Source organism: Ictidomys tridecemlineatus, chromosome 5, assembly GCF_052094955.1.
Source record: "Ictidomys tridecemlineatus isolate mIctTri1 chromosome 5, mIctTri1.hap1, whole genome shotgun sequence".
In the NCBI taxonomy this organism is placed as follows: domain Eukaryota; kingdom Metazoa; phylum Chordata; class Mammalia; order Rodentia; family Sciuridae; genus Ictidomys; species Ictidomys tridecemlineatus.
Genome location: NC_135481.1, coordinates 102,943,629 through 102,965,003, shown reverse-complemented (window position 1 = coordinate 102,965,003; position 21,375 = coordinate 102,943,629). Strand labels below are relative to the sequence as shown.

The following is a 21,375-nucleotide window of genomic DNA, read 5'->3' as shown; positions in this document are numbered from 1 at the left end:
CTCCGTTTGTGGTACTGGGAACTGAAACCAGGAGTTTGGTACCTCTGAGCTACATCCCCAGCCCTTTACATTTTTTATTATTATTATTTTTAAACTTGAGAGAAGGCCTCACCAAGTTACTAAGGCTGGCCTCAAACTTAGGATCCTACTGTCTCAGCATCCCCAGGAACTGAGATTACAGGTGTGTACGACCACACCCAGCTATAAGTATATTCTTTTCCATCCAGGGTTACCATGCATGGTTGTGCAGTTTATTTACCTCACCTTGATACTCAAATTGTGGTCTGTGGCTGCCTCAGTATCACCTGGGAGTTTGTTAAAAATAGAGAATCCCACAGTCTTCTGCAGAACTACTAAATCGCAAATTTGTATTTTAACAAGATCCCAGAAAGTTTGTATGTCTAGTAAGATTTGAAAGACACTGTACTACACAACAGATTTAGAATCAAAAGTCTTTCAAATTGGGCAATGATCATTTCTGGAATATAAAACAACTATGTATAAACTGTGTAAAGGGGAAATGACAGAATTACAAAGGTGAGTAACAAAACACTATAAAAAATGAGCAGGTAAGTTTGGAAATAAAACCCAGAACATCTGGAACTGAAATAAAAAATATGTGATTGATATAGAAATAAGAAGTGTTACAAAATAAATCCAATACAAGTTCTGTTGCTTGTGGGTTCAGCTATTTCAGGCATTATTTAAAATTTGTTAGAAAAGGAAATGTTGGATATGGGTTTTCAGTTATTTCTGAGTGAATCAAACAGAAAGTGACATCTTTCTCTAAAACATGTCAAATAGGACTAAGAGAGAAATTTCATTTTTTGAACAACTTTGGGTTCACATAAAGGTACCTTTTCCTTCATGAGCCTAGGAGATGAATATTACCTGCATGCGCATTTACACACACACACACACACACACACACACACACACACACACACACCCCTGTAGAGTAACAAGGTGGTATCATGTTCCTCCATTTTACTGAGGATAAATCTCTTGGGATTTAGAATTAGAGCCAATGTTAAGTGTCTATTCAGCTGGCTCATGTCAGATTCCCTAAAATTATTTCCAAGTATTGATCACACTAACTTGGGGTTGAGGGATGTTCCAATAGGACCTATCCCTCAGCAAACTGTGACCTACTGGCTAGTCCATCTGGGGGTGGAGGAGGGGGAGGGTGGCACTTTTCATGGCTACCCTTGACTTACACAGCATCCAGCTTCGTCCCATTGAAAGCGTGTTCCTGGATTGAAGTAAAGCCATTGTTGTACAGTTTTCTACAATAAACATAGAGAGGAAAAATTAATAACTTATGGGAAGTTTGATGGACCTTTTCTGAAAGTTTGGGCTTCATTTCTTCTGTGCCAGAAATGTGCATAAAGAGTTACAGTCTCACATATTCACCTCACAGGGAAACTTCACATTATGTCTTACTTAGGACCCAAGATAATATTTTCCAGTGTGAATATTGATTCTTGGACTCTGCTGCTAATAAATAAGCTTTTTCTCAGAAGCAGATTCACGTCAAAGAACAAAGGCTTGCAAAAGGATTTTTGTTTTAAATGTCCATATACACACAGGAAACAGGGTTTCAGGTAATCGTTAACCCAGTGTCAATAATGGAGGCCTAACTGCAGTTTCTTAAGATAAACACTTTGAAAGACATTCATCTGAACACAGGGATTCTCTTTTTTTTTCCCATTCAAGATGTTATTTCACATTTGTATTTTATGTATTTACCCTCAGAGCTCACCACAGATTAAACACTTAATGATTGTGGGCTAAATTAAATTGAACTTCATAGACAACTATAAGAAAGTATAAAGACCAACCCATTCTATGGAAATTTTAATGTTTTCACTTGTTGCCATGTTTCTACAACGGATTAATTTTTTAAAAAATATATATATTTTTTAATATTTATTTTTTAGTTCTCGGCGGACACAACATCTTTGTTGGTATGTGGTGCTGAGGATCGAACCCGAGCCACACGCATGCCAGGCGAGCACACTACCGCTTGAGCCACATCCCCAGCCCCTACAATGGATTAATTAATACATTGATTATAGGGGACCTGTATGCAATGTTACCACCTTCATGTCCCAGTGAAGTTACTAAGACATGGAGGTGACTTGCCAAAAACAGTAGTCTAGAACTATCAGGAATCCTGACCTCAAATACAATTCTTTCCACCCACCCTTTCTGCAGGAGAAGGAGCCCCAGTCTTGGGAACTCTGGGGTGTGTGGGCGTTACTGGTGGTTGTTGGCTTGAAGAGAAGGGAGCCATGACCACAATCAGGCACAGCTGGTGGCAACTCTGAGGGACACCCCTAGGGGAACTTGGAAAATGATGGTACTCTGCCCCATGTAAACCCTGGTAATGCATTAAGAAGCCCACAGGAGACTTCACACGTGGAACTAGACCTGGCTCTGTCACTTAAGAGCCGGGTGATCCTGAGAATTTCTCAACTTGTCTCATCCTCAGTTTCTATGTCTTTAAAAATAAGATGATAATACCCGATCAAAAGGTTGCTAAGATGATCAAATCATTCTATACCTAACACAATGAGGGACACTTATGAGATGATCACATTAAAAGGAATACCCTAAGATTTGCATTTATATTATATAGCTGTGGGGAACTGAGAAATAATCTCATGGTTTTGTTATTTACTTTGTTTTCAATAATTACACAGTGCGTTTAATTCTAGTTATTGGGCAAAGACTATAACACATATCCCAGGGACACGGTGTGGAGACTGAGAAAGTACTAATGAATAACTTAGTTTTGTTCTGAACTATAATTCTTTTACAAGATTGTGAAAATCATGCATTTTATTTCACCAAACTTCATTGAACATTAAAAATGTTCTTCGTTTACATTATATTACAGAGATTAAATAAAACTTCATGAACAAATAGACATTGAAAAAGGAAAAGAGGAAGGAAGGAAGGAAGGAAGGAAGGAAGGAAGGAAGGAAGGAAGGAAGGAAGGAAGGATTGTAAATTTTGCCACACTCTATCCTACCAGGAATACAGGCACAGACTCTACTGTTAGATGTGCCTATTTTCATTTTTTATAGTTCTTTGAGAATGGGCTTCAAAGGAGAAAGGACTTTTGCCTCAATGTAGAAATGATCATACAAAAAAGATAATGGACAACCCCTGCCATTCCCACCTCTGTATTCAGGAAATATTCAGTTCCCTGCTCAGATGTTTATAAAATGGGCCTCGTGCAGGGTGGGGACAGTGAGCAGCTTTCATGTGAGAGGGCTGCTTGGGATATGAGGTCCTTAGGAAACAGGTGTCTAAAAGGGAGAGTAACAACATTCTGTAAAGAAGTCGAGAACGATAGAGTTTTAACTCGTGATGTGATGGGCCCTAAATCATACAATGGAAACCCTCACAAAGAAGGAAAGTTGTGTGGAGGTTTGGGGCTGAGCAGGACAAGAGCCCAAGTCTTTTCTGTTCTGTCAAAAGAAATCATAACTGAAGAGAAATCTTTGTCTTTTCAAAAGTCTTCTTCCCTGGAGTGTGAGGAGAAGGATTAGCTGAAAGGCTCCGTTGTGCACAGATTTCCAGCAGTGGAGATAGTTCATAGATCCCAAATTGATAAATTTGAATGGCTTGGAAAAAAGCCCCTTAGAAAGTTGTGTGGAGGCTTGCATAAGTTTTTATGGGGAGCATTTGAATCTGATTTGTATTTGACAGAGAACTAGAGACCGTAGCATGAGCAGAGACAGGGAGATTGGGTGACAATTTGGGCAAAAACTCCACACCAGGCCTGAACATGGGCAGTAGCATTGAAAATAGAAGGGATCTGCAGAGGTGGTCTCAGCTCTACTTTCTGGCTAATACAAAGAGAATTAACTTATCTTTTATACCTCTATTAGATCTTCTCCTTTTAGAGCCATTCTGTGACTATCTCAGATTAAGCATCTGCTTTTGAACAGCTACAGAGCAGAATCCATTCAAGCTCTGGTCAAAGAATGATGTATAGCATCACCTACGGGAGCTAAATAAGTTTGCCACTACTGAGTTTTCGAAAGTGTGACTGCAGAGCTTGTCGCCACTCTCATACTCAGTGACCTAGGGAAAGTCACTTAAATTTGCTCTATAGCAAATTCAAATCTGTGAAATAGGGATACTTGAATACAGAATACAATGCCACTGCAGGCTTAATCTAGTCCACTATCTCTTTCTGGAAATAAAATTTTAGTGGAACACAGGCAGAGTTGAGGCCATGTAATCTGTAAAGCTCAATTGATCCTTCCCAGAAAAAAGAAAGAAAGAAAGAAAGAAAAAACAAACAAAGAAAACCAATCACTGCTATAAGAAATACTCTTGTTTTATTTTCTAAACCTGTTTGGAAATAATAATCTACAGTGTACCATGGCACAAGGCAATATGCTTATTTAATTACATGAAACTCTTTGTAGAATATAAACATTACAGGGTATTATGGCTCTGGGTGGTCTATAAAATTATGACAGTGGCCCAGAACAAAATTCAATTGTTGGCAAGAGTGAAACTGGCAATACTCACAGTGTTAAGGTTTCATTGCACAGTCCCTGAAAGGCATTTATAGGGATTGAAGTCATGTAAGGGTTGTCCATAATTTCACTGAAAGAGAGGGACAAGAACACTTGAAAAAAAAATGCTTTCTTCCTGGAAATGGACTTTTGTTATACATATGCAGACTAAATAAGCTCACAGCTTAGTCTTATTTACTGTTTTTTTAAAAAAAATTTTTAGATGTTGATGGGTCTTTATTTTATTTATTTATATGCAGTGCTGAGAATCGGACACAGTGCCTCACACAGGCTAGGCAAGGGCTCTACCACTGAGCCACAACCCCAACCCCTACTGTTAAGTTTTATTGACCCTTTTCAACCACTGGTGGCTCAGAGATCAGGTGGTTAAGAGCTGTCTGAGAAGGACCTGAATTCAGAACCCTGGGTGTGTAGTGAGCAAGCAAGCTTCGGTGAGAGCTGAGGTCCCCAATTTACTTATCTCAAAGGAAGCAAATGGATTTCACAAACCTCTCCTGAACTTGCAGCATTTGTCCAGAGCCACTAGAATTTTCCATGGGAGAAAGGAATCCATGGATTTTGTTTCATGACTATTGCTAAAATGTCCTCTTACTTGAAAAGCTCTGCCAGGCAGATATTCTGGAAAAACTTTCTACACCTGTCTAGTTTCTAGAAAATAGCTGAGCTTTTTCTGCAGCAAAGAAGTATGGCCAATTTTTTTTTTTCTAGAAAACCCCAAGAGTTTGGATCTTATCACTCCACATTTTGCTGATTCTGTAGTCAAACTCAACTTGTGCAATTCCCTCTGCATGTGTCTTTTTACTTCTATACAATTAGGTAAGATGATGTGTTACAGGTTTTGGAAAAGAACACAAGTAGTCTGAGCGTCATTTCTGACTGCTCCATGGGAGCAAGTCAGGCAAAAGTCACTTGTGTTTTCTATTCCTCAGTTTCTTCATTTGTCAAATAGAAAAATCATAACTTCCTTTTATGCCGTATCAGGTGGTTGAGCAAAGCAAATGTGATGCCTGAGAAAGTGTTTGAAAAGCTATTTAAAACACTATGAAAAATAAAGTATCATTGTGATCATTAATTTTTCCTTCTATTCAATCATTCCCATCGGCAAACATTCTATAATATTTCTCTCACGTCTCAAATAAAATCTCTTCAACCGATATGGTTCAACTAGCGGGACATTTATGTCCCCTTTAATAATAAAAGTTCTCAAGAGCTTGTGGTCATCACTCTACTTCAGCCCCTCCCTTCCTCTCTTATACACTGGCACAGCAGAAGCTCCCACTGACTCTCCTGCTCCTGTCACTTCACAAGAACTATTCATGTCAGAGTCACCGCTGACCCACATCACTGAACCCCATGGCTGTTTTTCAATCCTTCCTTGCTGCTTCTACCAGGGTAGTCACGATTGATCCCCGTTTCCTCCTTGACACAATTACTTCACTTGGGTTTGAAACCGCCACCCCCCCATGGCTGCACCCTAGTTCTTGACAATGACAAAAATATGACACTGCATGTTGTATGTACTTACAGTATAAAGAATACATCGGTGGAATGAACTTTGGTCAGGTCAGGGAATATTCTAAGTCCAGTGTTGAAAATGCCACTGAATTACATGAAAGAAGAAAAAGATTTTAGGTTTCAAAAAAATTAACACAGAAGTAGAATAATGTCAGTTTGTAGCCAAATCTGAACTCTTCTGCTTACTATCTGAGTGATCATTGGTCAATTCTAGCCATGGGATGAGATGATATTTGCTCAAGACACAGTAATCTAGTCCAGTGTCAATATATCTATTCTGCTTAGAATACTCCGGGCATTGTTTGGACCCAGTGGGATTCCTAGAAATAGAAATTCAGGTTTCTTTCCTGTGTGTGTGTGTGTGTGTGTGTGTGTGTGTGTGTGTGTAGGGAGGGAGGGAGGGAGAGAGAGAGAGAGAGAGAGAGAGAGAGAGAGAGAGAGAGAGAGAGATCTCCTTATTTTGATTTTGATTGGAAGATATTATGTGTGTGTATATTATGGGGGGATAAGAGTAAGATAGAAGAGGAACACAGGATTACCCAATACCAAGTCAGTCTTCCTCTTTCAAATTCAATGTTTTATTGCATTATTATTTTGCTAAGAATGATTTTCCTAGGCTGGGGTTGTTGTCAGTGGTAGAGCACTTGCCTTGCATGCGTAAGGTCCTGGGTTCGATCCTCAGCACCACATAAAAATAAATAAATAAAAATAAAGATTGTATCCATCTATAACTAAAAAATATACTAAAAAAGAATGACTTTCCTACAGCAATATCCTGGGAGTACATTTGCACTAGAAATGTTTTTAAAATGTCCAGAAAATAAAGGAAATTTTCGAAGACAATGTCTTCCCCTTCCAAAGTTTGTGTCACCTAGGAAAAAATGTCAGGATTAAAAGACGTGCTTAAAACAACATGAGCACGAAAGCTCTCAGGTTCTGATGCCACAGAGACTCAGTTGGTTTAAGGTGTATTGCAGTTACTAGAATGTAACTAGTGGAAGTAGAAATGTATTTTGTGAGGTTTGGGGCATGTGGTCAGTCCTAGAGTCCTAGACAGTACCCAGTAGATCTTTATAGAAGGTAGAAAAACAAACAACTAGTTTCACTGATGCACCTTTTTTGTTGTTTCAATATTTATTTATTTTTTTAAGTTTTAGGTGGACATAATATCTTTACTTTACACTTATGTGGTGCTGAAGATCGAACTCAGTGCCTCATGCATGCTAGGTGAGCACTCTACCACTGAGCCACAACCCTGGCCCTCACTGATGCACCTTGAAAAGGAAATTCAGACTCAACTCCTTCTCCAGTGGAAGGCATAGAATTTGAAGAGGTGGCAGGAACCAGAGACCTCAAAATGAGCAAATGGAAGATTCCAGATGACAAAGAAGAAAAATGATATCCTGTGAGGTGATGAGGTGTATTTGAAGTACAGTAAACCAACTAGCTCAATTGCAATGAGGGTTCATGTAAAAGAATGGGGGGGGGAGATGGCCAAAGAGTCAAATGGAGGCCACAAAGCAGAGGGCTGGAAATGCCAGATTAATGAAACTTGTGACTTCTCTCCAAAACCCTGAACAAGTCCTCCTTTAAAAGGAGGACTCTGCCTTTATCATGCTGCTACATCATTTACTCTTCCTTCTTTTCCTGGATAACTTCTATTCATCCTTAAAGAGTTCTCTCATAAAATATCTGTGGGTGTACACTTTAATTTCAAAAGCCTGGATGGAAATGAACTGAAATGGTAATAGTGATTATTTCTGGGTTTAGGGTTTAGTCCCTTTTAGGGATTTTTCTAATTTTTATAATGCATATAGGCAGGAAAGAAGCTTTTTTTAGCCAGTTTCTAGAGGGCCTAAGCTCATGAATACAAATCCACTGAATGCATTTTTTATTGAGCATCTACTCTGTGCTAGGCAATGAGGATACAACTGAGAACAAAAATGTTGTGGTCTCTGCCCTCATGGAGCTTACAGTCAGCTCAGAATGGATTGTCAAAGCAAAGCAGTAAGTGGTTGTCCCTTTCCATTTCATTTTTGTCCCTTAATCATCTCAAGAGACTAAATTTTATCCTCTGTGACTTTGTGTGTATGTTCTATGTAGCAGCAAGTCTAATTCTGTTTTAATATCCTTTTCTAAACAAAATTGATCATTTTTCTCTCAGGAATTTCTTTTGTCCTGTGATACTATATGTCAAGGTTACATATATGTAACAGCATTTACTCCCTCACATCTCTTGGATCAGGTCTCTGGTCCCAGCACTATGCACTGATTCTTCCAGTGGGTTTTAAACATGTGAATCATTTCACCTGAGACCTTGCCTAATGAGAAGGGGTGGGAAGAAAGTCACAAGAAACAATTCAACCCAAACCATACATTATGAAGATGACTTCATAGTATAAGATCCTAGGGAGATTCCTGGAAGATAATAGCATTAAAATTCTTTAAAAAAAAACGTGAAAACAAGGGAGTTGGGACTTACAGGAACTTGAGGAGGGGGAGCTCTCTCAGGGCATCAGGGTCTATGAAAGTTAAGCTTCTGGTGTTTCGAATTTCTCTGTAAAAGTTACAAGGAAAACAGTCACCATATACATTTACTTCTGCTTTTACCAAAGAGAAAACAACACAAATCAGCTTTAAGGAAAGTCCATAAGAAGAATATGCATCTATTTGGTGGTTTAAGGACTATTGCTCTCAGAAATTAGTCCCATCACACCACTCCAGGCTCTCACAGGGAGTTTAGCCCTCTTGCTTCATGGACTTGGTCTCCATCTGTTTGCACTTACGGACTACCTTTCTCTCAATTGCAGTATCAGAGGGTGTAAGTGGTGAATTTGAATTGTCAACTTCATTGGATTAAGGATGCTGATGATTAAGAGGCTTCTGGGTATGTCAGTGAGGGTGTGTCTAGGAATGATTGACATGTATGATAGCAAACCAAAGCAGAGACCCTCCCTAAGCATGGGCAGCACCATCCAATAGGATGGTGGATTGGATGGAATAAAAGTAGGAAGAACAGGGACGCAGCAGCAAATACCAGCTTGATTCTTCTTGAGTGGGTTCTTGATTGCTGCTGTGATTGGCTGAGGATATCTGACTCTCTTCTTCACTCTTCCAAAGTGGACTCTGCCAGTGATTCCCCAGAAGCCTTCAGTTTCCGACTACGGTAGCACCTTTCATCCTTCTTGTTCTGAGGTTTCAACCTCTTGGATTCTGCAGCTCCTGGTTTCTCCAGCTTTCCAGCCTGCGGATGGCCATTGTGGACTATCCAGCTTCTGGTCATGTAAGCCAGCCTGAGAAATCCCCTTTTTATAATCAAACTTCCTGTTGATTCTGTTCCTCTAGAGAACTCTGACTACTACAGAGGGATTTTTACAAAATATATATTTAGATAGAAAAGAAAAACCTCTCCAATGGCTTGGTGAAAAAATTGAGGACAAACATCTATCTGATTAACAGTAGCCAGAATCCTGGCCAAGGTGATGAATACTAAAGGGAGAGGCCAGGTGAATTTCATGATGGATGGAAGCCCTGTGAGCAGGGCAGTCAGGTTCTGTCGATTGGTATGTCAGACGTAAGGTACGCAGTGAGCCTGAGCAGTTCACTGGGGTTTATTTTGTGATGTCAGTATTTTAAGACTCTCCAGGATGTATGTGGTGCTGTTTTATGTGTCTGTAATTTACATGCTTAGATTTATACATATGTGCATATACATACATATATGCTGATCAAGAACACAGCATTAATGAAATAAGCAACTCACTAACCAGTAAGTTAGAAAGGGGTTGTCACTAGTAAAATTAAACATATTCAACATATGTGGACTAGTTAAAAGAGCTTAAAGATACTTTCTATGCTTATAGGAAAATACATAAAAATTCAGTAAAACCTGTAGCCTTTCTCCTTTGGGGTTGGCTCCTGGGCCTTGATTCTTTTTTTAAAAAAATGTATTAGTGCAATATAGTTATACATAATAGTGGGGTTCATTCTGATATATTCATGATATATCCACAAATGCTTATAACATTTTCTCCACTTCAATCCTGGGGCTTGGTTCCTAAAGAGACCTATATCTAGTTATTGAGGGTACCAATCAGAAAACATAGAATCTGACCTGTGCCATTTTAAAAGCAGTTTTATTGAAGAAAAACTTTTATTCCATAACATTCATGCACTGTAGGTACACAGTTTTATAATTTTTAATTAATTTACAGAATTGTGTAACCATCACCACAATCCAGTTAAACATTTCTTTCAATGTCAAAAGTAACCATTTGCATTCCCTCCCTCATGCCTAGAAACCACTGGCTATTTTTTCTCTCTCTAAATTTGCTTTATCTGGACATTTCCTATACATAGAATCATCTCATAGGTAGTCTTTTCTGTTTTCCTTCTTTCATTTAGAGGATGTTTATGAGGTTCATCCACGTTGTAGCAAATACCTGAAGTGTCCTCCTTTTACAGAGTCAAATGGGTCAAATGGATCTGAGCTAGAAACTTGGCTTTGTCATTTCTGACTGCATGACTTTGGACAAGGTTCTTGCCTTCTTTTAGCCTTGTTTCCTCATCTATAAAACAGGGATGATAAGCAGGGCACTGTGGTGCATGCCTATAATCCCAGTGACTCAAGAAGCTAAGGCAGGAGGATCACAAGTTCAAGGCCATCCTCAGCAATTTAGCAACCTCCTCTCTCAAGATAAAAAAGAAAAGAACTGAGGATGTAACTCAGTGGTAAAGAGCCCCTGAGTTCAATTTCCAGTATCCCCCTCCCTCAAAAAATTTTAAAGTAAATCAAGAATAATAACATAATAACACCTCCTTCTTCAAAGAGCTCTTATGAGGATTAAAAATATCTGTAAAAGGTTTGCTATGTAGTTTTCCTACAGTTTAAGTCTTCTGTAAATAATGGTTTCTCATTATTTTCACAAGTATAACAAAAGCTATAACATATAAGTCTTGTCATAAAAGTGCTGCAATGTTCTACCAAAAAATTTTTTAAATACCCTGCTAGGTTAGGTATTTCAACTAAGGACATTGAATATGAAACAGGCCTTGGGAAAGAAGATGAACCTAATTCTGAGAACAGAAAACATCTACTCCCCCTCCTCCCTGTACACATAGCTTACTGTCTATAGTAATATAACCTTACTGATTCATTTTCTTAATTATCATAATATTGTTCAGTATAGGAACTTCTTAAAAGAAAGACTCATCAGGGTTTCAACCAAAAGAATCAACCATTTGCTTCCCAAGACTCTGGGAACCCCCTACTTCAAAATCCTCACCTTGCTGTGCCCCCACTAATCCTAAACTATTTAATCACCCCTTCCCCAACCTAGACGCTGCATGGAAAGACTCTCCTTAAGCCAATCTTTAAATTTTGAACTAATTTTAAAACTGAAAGTCCTGTGTTCTGGACAAACTGGAATTCTCTCTGTCCTAGACAAACTGGAACCATTGGCCACCCTACTCCAAATCTCATAATGATCCTGCCTTGCCCTCCAGAGACTATGAGTCTCCGTAGAGGTCGTTCTCTTTTTCAAGGTGAGCCATAAGCTTTTTACCAGAACTTTCCATTTGGGGAGGAGGCTTCCAGCTGCTGTTAGAGACAAACAGATGTAAAATAGGAGAGATTGGAAATTGAGTGTGTTTTGCAGTCTGGAAAATTGCTTGATGAGAGATCATTTTGAGCAGGTGGACTTGAGTGGCCTAAAAGTATGTCACAATGGAAGGAAATGCGCCCACAGGAGTCAGCTTCTAAGGCAGTGAATGAAAAGGAATCAAAACATTGCTGTTCTAACTGTTGATTCAATGAGGCTGGCAAGTTACATGGGACCTGGAAGAGAAGAAAGGAGTGGGAGAGGTCTCAAGGAGAGGGTAGACACACAAAAGAGATGGATTTCTGGGGGAGGGGAGGACAGTATAAGAGGAAAGAAAGAATAATGAACAAGATACCCAAGCAGGGAAAAGAAATTGCTTTTTGAAGGAAGCAGCCATCAGCTCAACACTTGCTCACAAGTGGCTTAAAAATCTCTCCAGGAGCACAGAAGCATGGAGTGGACATAGATTGCCAGGAGTTCAGCTAAATGGAGAAAGATAACAAATGCAGGCAGTAATATCCTTTCAAAGACAGAAAGAAAGAAGGGCTCAAGGCAAGTTAAAAAGAAAAAAAGAAACAACTCCAGCCAGAGAAGGGTGCAAGAACAGTCCAAATTTGAATGTGTTCCTAGCATACCTGACAGCATGAATTTGTGCCTTGCAATTTCAAGTTAAGCAATTATGGCCCAAGGACGGAGGAGGCTAGCTATATATATTCAGCAGAGCAAGGTGAAGTCGATCGAGAGCTGAAAACACAGAGCACACTGCTAATAATGGTCAATTCTGGTCCATGGGTTTGGAGGCAAAAAATATGCAATTTTTACTTGTTATTTTGTTCAAAAGAAAAAAAATCAGAAGGGCATGCAAAAAACAAACAACCCCCCCCCCCAAAATTCCAAAATCTAAATGCAGCAAATAGTATATATTCCATATTAAAATTATCTTTGGACTATGACATGCCAGACAGACTGGTTAAGTGTGCTTTTCTATGGAGTTGGGTTATTTATCTATGCTGGAGAGATATTTGAGGATCTTTGGATTTATTGATTTGAAAAGCTCAGGCTCAGATGATTATAGGGTAGGAAGAGACTGAGTGTGCTCCTCATCACCCAGGCTGTTGCACCAATGAGACAATGAAAGAACAGCTTTCCGTGAAGCAAGTAAAGATCATCCCTGGGCTGGGGTCGTACCTCAGTGTAGAGCATTTGCCTACCACCTATGAGGCACTGGGTTCGATTGTCAGTACCACATATAAATAACTCAATAAATAAAGTAAAAGTTCGTTGACAAATAAAAATATTAAAAAAAAATCACCTCTATCTTTCAGACAAACGGTGGAGTCATGCTTAGAGAGATTAAGTACCTGATCTGTCACACAGAGACAACACTGGGCCTTATCCTCAGGCTTCTAACTTCAAAGACAGTTTTTGTTGTCGTTGTTTGTTTTGATTTTTGTTTTTGAGTTATATTATAAGGATATCCTTTGCCAGAGTAAAAAGGATTTAAATGACATTTTGCTGTTTAATTCCACTTCACTGGATTTCAAACAACATGGACATTTAGGTGAAAAGTGTAACATCAATGTCCAGGAGGCAATGTGATGACAAATTGACAGATCAATAACTTAGCATGTATTAGGTTTAATCATATGTCTAGGTTCTGGCTTTATTTTTTTTTCTTGTTCTGAGACATACTTGCTTATTCTCAGTAAGAGTCATGAACAGAGAAATTGGCTCTGATTGTCGGAGACAGTCAGTGTTGTCCCAGGCACTTGGTCCCCAAACCTAAACCCCAAACAATATGGGGAAGCAGCAGAGTGAGAAAAGGTAGTTCTAAAGTGGGGAAAAAGGAATAAAAGGAGAGGCAATGAAGGCTTAAACTCATCTACTATTAAGGAACTTCCCAGCTCCTGATTTCCTTATTTCCTTTCCCCTCTTTGGACCTCAACTGTTTTTTGTGGGGGAGGGAGTACCGAGGATTATACTCGGGGGTACTCACCACTGAGCCACGTCCTCAGCCCTATTCTGTATTTCTATTTTAGAGACAGGGTCTCACTGAGTTGCTTAGCATCTCACTTTTGCTGAGGCTGGCTTTGATCTATCTTCCTGCCTCAGCCTCCCAAGCCACTGGGATTACAGGCATGCACCACCATGCCCAGCTGACCTTGGTTATTTAATAGATCATGGTACTTGACTATGACCTTTGACTTTAGAAATGTTTGCCTACGCTCTAAACATCACCAGTTCATGAGTTAAAAAAAACATACCAAACCGGGAAACAAGTGGAGGGCCATAGGAAGCCATTGTGACATTTCACCTGCTGCAAAGGAGTGATACCTTTACTCACCCATCATTGGAGTCCTGGCCAACAAAGCTACAAGAAAGGATTTTGAACACTTTCATCACAAAGAAATGATAAACATCTGAGGAGCTAGATATGGTTACTCTGATCTGACTATTAGACAGTGTATACATGTATCAGGACATCACGAGGTATCCCATAAATATACGTAATTTTTAGGTTTCTATTGGAAAAACAAATTTTAAAAATTTAAATAACATTATGATAAAAGCATTTCTTATGTTAGTAAAAATATCTAGGGTAACAGACTCTTTGTGGCTGCATGGTATTTTATATTTAACGTTTCTTCAGGCTAATAATCATTTGAGTAGTTTATGAATTTTCATTATTATAAATTACTCTAAGACAAATGACTTTTATATTAAATCTTTAATGGAGATTGCTAGAAGGCTAGGCTCAGACAAGCCATTTCCCATCTCCACATAATCTCATGGACTACCTTCACAGTCTCTTCATCAGGGTAATTGGACTCCTTACATGGTAATTCAGGGCTCCAAGAATCTAAAGTAAAAGGCATAGGTTCTCTTAAGGATTAGGGTTAGACCTGTCATGGTGAGATGGTAAAACCAGACCCAGTTAGTTGTAAAACGAAATTACAAGACGGTGATAGTGAAAATCCAGTGCTAGGGGAAAGGGTTCGTTCCCCTACTCTTCTGTCAGCCTTTCTTATGGAAACCTAATTAACCTTGGGTCCCTATCTTTTGGAATTGTCAATAATTTTATACAGGAGTCTGACTACCTCCTTTTGAAATGTAATCACTCCTCTGAGAGGCTTTCAAGGCTAGAGATTTAACAGATGCCTGTGAAATGTGAAATGTGAAAATGATGTAAACATCATTTATGTTAGAGACCCCACACAAGGCCCTCAGTCATGCAAATTAGGAATTTTTTTTAAAGGAAAAAAATGTTAGGTTTAAGATTATGCCCCCCCCCCCCAAAAATGAATGTTGTAAGTAATTGTGGATTAGAGTTCAGAATTTGGAGTTTGTTCTCCTCTGGGCCTGCTGACATAAGGTTTGAAGCTCTCCTTCTCTTTAAATGCTGCTTGCTGCTTCTTGACTGGCTTGTTTCCTGCAACAGTGGTACCACTTCAAACATATTCTATTGAAATGTTGGGCAAAATTTTTCAAATTTGAACAAAACCAGGAATCTGTAGATCCTGGAAGTATATGATGGGAGAGAAGACGGGACTCTTTAGGAATCTGGGATTTTTCACTGCAGGTATCTTTTTTTTTGGCTCAGCAAATTCTGAAGGAGTAGAAAACTTCAGGAGGACAATCAAGATTTCAGTTTGGGCTATTCAAAATGAGAGATAATGACTCCCAGCACCAATAAATAAATAGATGAAATGTGAGATATATGGGGGACATCTGAGAGAAGATGGTCTAGCATACCAGTTAGGCATCTAGTCCAATGCTAAGACAAACCTGAACTAGATACACAAACTTGTGAATTATTAGATAAGGTTACATAAGGGGAGAATACCGAGTAAGAAGACACGGGATTGGATACTAGGGAACTCCAACAATTAGAAGTGAAAAAGGCAGCAGGGATCCTCCAGCAGAGGACAATGCAAAGGACTGACAACCAGGAGTACAGCCAGGATTGTGGTATCACAGAGGAGGCAGGTGTTTTTTTGCTTTTGTTTTGTTTACCTTTTTGTTGTTTGTTTCTGTTTTTGAGTGCTTGCATTAAACTTAGGGTCTTGTGCATGTTAGGCAAGAACACTACCACTGAGCTATACCCTCAGACCTGGAGGAAGGTTTGATAAGAACAGAATGATTCACTTTTCTGAATCTTCCATATAGCCCTGTAAGGTTCAATGGCCACAGGCCTAACAAGTGTTAAAGTACTGAGTGGGTAGCTTTATATTTTTTAATGCTAGCTCTAGGTCACAAACAGAAACACCTTTAGTGCTTATGTTCCAACACTCCATATCACAAAACAAAATCAAAACATGAATTAGGAAACCATCTTAAAGAACCTGATAGAAGAAGGGCGAACAGGCATTGGCAGGATGGTTAGTAGTGGGAACACTACAGATTCCTGTGTTTTTTCTAGTTCAACCTCCTATTCACCAAATCACAGAACCAAAACAAGTCTGAGAGGCAGCTGAGGAAGGAAATACGCACACAAAACGAATAACATCTTGTTCTTTTACTGCTGATGTTCCCGTTGAAGCTCTTCAATAAATGCGGGCAAGATGCACTGGCATTTGAAATATGTATTCCTAGTTTAGTATCCAACCTTAGAGAAAATTCAACATGGTTTAAAAGTTCTCTTTTCTAAATAAACCAGAGGGGTTTAATTCTACACTTCTGGATCCCAGGAAAGTTTGGTTGATGGTACTATGTTGTCTATAGATAAAACAAATGATTTCATATTTATATTTGGCTTCATACCTTAACTCCACAAAATCATTCTCAATTCCTGGTGGGAAAACGAGTGATGTTTGAGCCCTCTTTTTCTCCTACAAGTAGCATAATCCTTTTTTTTTTTGTTGTTTAGTCACTGATTAACAAATGATTAAAAATAAATGCATTAAACATTTGGGTGTCATGCTTCCAAAAAATAATCTTTTATGCTGAGCAAATCCATTTGTAGATGATAATCTCTCTCTCTCTCTCTCTCTCTCTCTCTCTCTCTCTCTCTCTCTCATACACACACACTATGAAAATGTGAAGAATGCAAGATTAATTATTTTATTTTCTAAGATATTAGACGCTCAATAGCTCAAATATATATCTTTTTGGATACTTGTTTGTAGACTTATCCTCTTTTAAAAAATATTAATTTTTTAGTTGTACTTGGACACAATATTTATTTTGATGTGGTGCTGAGGATCGAACTCAAGGTCTCACACATGCTATGCGAGCATTCTACCACTGAGCCACAACCCCAGCCCCAACTTATCCTCTTTTTAATTATTATTTTTAAGTTCTCTTTTCTCTAGGAAGGGGAAAATTCTGGGGGAAATTAATATTTATAAGAAAACTTATAACTGACCACTTTATGAGGAAACAAATGAAAGCAATAGAGTTGCTTTTAAAATCAACAATTTATAGAGGGATCTATTACAAATTAGTTGCTTTTACTTTTTGGTGAGAGAGAGAGAAAACAGTTTGATAAATGAATTATATTTGGAGTCATCTTTGTTTTTAAAGCTGTCCCCAATGTACAGAATCTTGTTTTCTTGGACCTCAGTATTCTATTTTCTTTGGTTTTGATTTTCTTTCTTAACTGAATTTCTTGTGAAAAATGCACAAACGATTTGCTTTCAGTCTTTTCTGTTAGTCTGTGTCCTTTTAGGTCTATACCTTTTTCTTTGAACCTGACTTTAACTGCATGCTACAGGTTTTGGTATGGTATTTTATTTTCATTTAGTTAAAAAAAATTTCTTATGTCTATTGTGATTTCTTTCATGGTTATTCAGCATGAGAGTTATTTAGTTATTTAGTCAGGCTATTTACTGGTCAAAGAACATATTTGATTTTAGTTTTCTGTAAACAATTGACAATTGCTTTGCTGTCCCACGTATGGTCGATTTTAGCAATTATTCCATGTGTCTTTGAAAAAGAGGATGTACTTAGCAATTGTTGGGTGTATTTTTTATAAGTCAAGGTCAAGTTTGTAAATTATGCTATTCAACTCTTCTTATTTCTTATTAGTATAATTATTTACTTTTTTGTTAATCTTGTTCTATCAATTATTGATAAGCTATATTAAAATCAGCTTCCACTGTGATTGTGGACTATTTCTCTCTATAGTTCTGCTAATTTCTGCTTATCTGGTTTGAAGTTATGTTCTCATAAACATTAGATTTAGAATCATTATATTATTTTGATATAGTAATTCTTTTTGTCACTAGGAAGAACCCATTTTTATATATGATAAGGCTTCATACTGTGTTATATTTACATAAATTTTCTTTGAGCTAGTTTGCATATCATATATTTTTATCCTCTCAATTTCAACCTTCCTATATTATATGTAAAATATGTCTCTTGTAAGCACCATATTGTTGGATTTTTTTAAAAAAGTTTGCCAATCTGGTGATCTCTGTATCTTATAGAATATTTTGTCTTTTTACATTTAATGCAGTGATTATTTGGGTTAAATCTAATATTTATTTCAGCAGTTCTTTATTTCTTTAATTTGTTGCCATTTATCCACATATTTTCTTTTTCTGTTGCTTTTCATTTCTTTCTGCACAGAACATGCTACCATTTGGGATCATTTTTTTCTCTGATTCATTTAATAATTCCTTTAATACAAGCTTAATGGCAACCAATTCTCTCAATTTTTTTTTGCTCTAAGAATTATTCTTTTCAGTTTTAAAGAACTTTTTTTATATGTTGTTAGGTATTTGCTGTTTGCAGATATCTTTGTTGTTTTGTTGAGTTCCATCACTTCTGTTGAAAAGCCTCCGATTTGCTGTTATTGTCTTTGAAAGTATTATATAATAATTTTCTCTTGCTTTCTAATGATTTTCTTTTTGTCTTTGCATTTTAGCAATTTTACTGTGATGTCTAATGAGATTTTCTTTGTATTCATCTAGTTGGGATTTGTGGTCCTTCTAACATCTGAAACTTGATATCTCATAAGAGAATTGAAAAATTCCTTTCAAATAATGCTTTTCTCATTCCTTCTTTTTTTCCTTTTCTTGGAATCCAACCATAGATATGCTCAACCTTTTATATAACATATAGTTCTTAATATCTTTTTCCCTCTATGCTTCAGGCTGGGTCTATTCTTTTGAACTCTTTCAAGATTCTAATTCTCTTTTGAGTTGTATCTGATCTGTTGTTAAATTCCTGTTTTTAGTTTATTTCAATTATTGACATTTTAAGTTTGGGAGTTTAAAAAAATATATAATATATATATATATATATATATATATACACACACACACATATATATACATATATATGTGTATATATATATATATATTCAGTTGTAGATGGACATAATAACTATTTATTATGTGGTGCTGAGGATCAAACCCAGTGCCTCACAAGTGCCAGGCAAGTACTCTACCCTGGGTGACAACCCCAGCCCAAGTTTGGGAGTTTCTAACTGATCATTTTTTAGAGTTTCAAGTTCTAGTCTATTATCTCTCTTATCACTTAAATTTTTGAACTCATTAAGTAATGGTTATTTAAAAATCTATGTCTATAACTCCAATATCTGTATTTCCTATGTATTACTTTCTGTTTTCTTCTCTTTTTAAAAAATTTTATTTCTAAATTACATATAAGAGTTTGTGAGGGGAAAGGGGAAAAAAACAAGGGAGAGAATTAAACAACAGCAGATGGGGTAGAGAGGGAAGATGAGAGGGAAGGAGAGGGGGGATAGTACGGGATAGGAAAGGTAGCAGAATACAACAGTCATTAATATGGTATTATGTAAAAATGTGGATGTGTAACCGATGTGATTCTGCAACTTGTATTTGGGGTAAAAAATGGGAGTTCATAACCCACTTGAATCAAATGTATGGAAGATGATATGTCATGAGCTTTGTAGTGTTTTGAACAACCAATAAAAAAGAAGGAAAAAAAAAGAAGGTATCAGAAAAAAAAAATTTATTTCCCATAAATTCTTGGCTTTTTTTTTCTCTATATGCCCAGTTATTTTTTTACTGATTTAAATCTGGGCTTTAATTTTTGTGAGGGTTTTTATCTATTTCTAGTTACTCCATAATCTAAGAAGTTTTACATAAATAATCACCTTATTTAAGCATTACATCATTTTCATCACATATTATGAAATATGTGATGAAAAACCCCAAACTTCTTATTAGGGATCCTAATACTTCTTATTAGGGAAACCATGTGTTGTTTAATAGCGACTGTCCTTCTTGGTAAATCCCAAATCTATTAGACTGCTTAGACCTCTGGTTTTCTTTTTAGCTTTTACATGATTGTTCACAATTCAGCAAATGCCTCATGAAGAAAATTATGAAATGTTATTTTAAGGTTTTATTTCCTCTCAAGTCCTTGCTAGTCTCTATAACACTCCAATATCTTTAAAAGGACTTTTCTGTTACGCATCTCATCTAGTTACTCTCAAACTAATGGTCAATCTGATGTATTTAGCCTTTCTGCATTTATGTTTTTCATACATAAATAATGGAAATAATGATCTCTACTTCATGGGTTAAATGAGGGTTGTACAAATAATGCATATGAGATACCTAATATACTGTCTAGAAGATATCAAGCATTTATAAATTGATAATTTTGTGTGTATTCATTGTTATGGATTGGATGAATATCCTCTAGATGTTTATGGATTGAGGGCTTGATTCCCAGGATGGCACTACTGGGAGGTGCTATGGAACTTTATGAGATAGACTAGTGGAAGGTCCTAGGTCATTAGAGGCTTGTTCTCAAAGGGGATTGTGGGACCCAGGCCATTCATGGCTCTTGAGATAAGCAATTTGCTCTAACCTTATTTCCAATATCATATGCAACTTCACCAGTGTCCAAAGTAATACCCTCTCCCTCTGCTCTCACTGATCTTGGATTGGAACTTACAGAACTATAAACCAAACTAAACCCCTTCTCTTTATAAATTGTTTCAGGTATTTTGTTACAGTAACAGAAAGGTAACTAATACACTCACTTAAAAAAGTTAGTATTTCATAATATGTGATGAAAATAATGTAATGCTTAAAGTAATAAGGTGATTGTTTATGTAAAACTTCTTAGATTATAAAGTACTAGAGAAATTTTAAAAATGGTTTTGAAGTATATTAGTTTAATGTGCTAGGCACTGTTGTAAATGCTTACCTGCATTATATCATTCTATATTTACAATAATCAAATGCGGATGGAACATTTAATATCCTTATTGTACAAATAAGGCTGAGAAAGATTCCATGTCTTGACCATGCTTAGTGGGCAGGCAGAGAAGCCAGCATTCAAATCTAGTTCTTACCAACTCCAGAGATACAGTTATCAACTCCCCTCCCATCTAATCTCACTAAACAACCCTTCCCAATAAAGGAAAAAAAGATGTCCATTTTGCAGACTCTTACACAGGGTCTGGAACCAAGTGTGGACTCAGTATGTATTTATGGACTTATTGACATACACAACATACCAGTAAAATCTCCTGACATAGTAGGAAGAAAATGAATGAAAGTCCAGAATCTTCCAATAATGTCTTTAATTTCCAACTATGTAAGTGAAAAGTAATTAGGATGGATTAATATAAACAGAGAGAAAACAAGTTATGAATTTAATCATAAACAGAGCTTTGACTATGATCTAGAAACCAGCTCTCGGGGCCATCTGGAGCCCCCAAAATTATCACCACAGGGTGGCAGTTGCCCAGG

At 37.3% G+C, this 21,375-nt stretch overlaps 1 protein-coding gene across 1 annotated transcript in view; it reads right to left on the bottom strand.

Moving 5' to 3' along the window:
* Tshr (thyroid stimulating hormone receptor) overlaps window positions 1-21,375 on the bottom strand; it is a 133,669-nt gene that overhangs the window by 36,526 nt on the left and 75,768 nt on the right. Inside the window, exons 4-7 of the mRNA XM_005321289.4 lie at window positions 8,560-8,634; window positions 6,088-6,162; window positions 4,555-4,632; window positions 1,218-1,286 (exon numbers count right to left, since the gene is read on the bottom strand). Coding sequence (XP_005321346.1) covers window positions 1,218-1,286; window positions 4,555-4,632; window positions 6,088-6,162; window positions 8,560-8,634 — 297 coding nt within the window. The remainder of the gene's footprint in view (window positions 1-1,217; window positions 1,287-4,554; window positions 4,633-6,087; window positions 6,163-8,559; window positions 8,635-21,375) is intronic.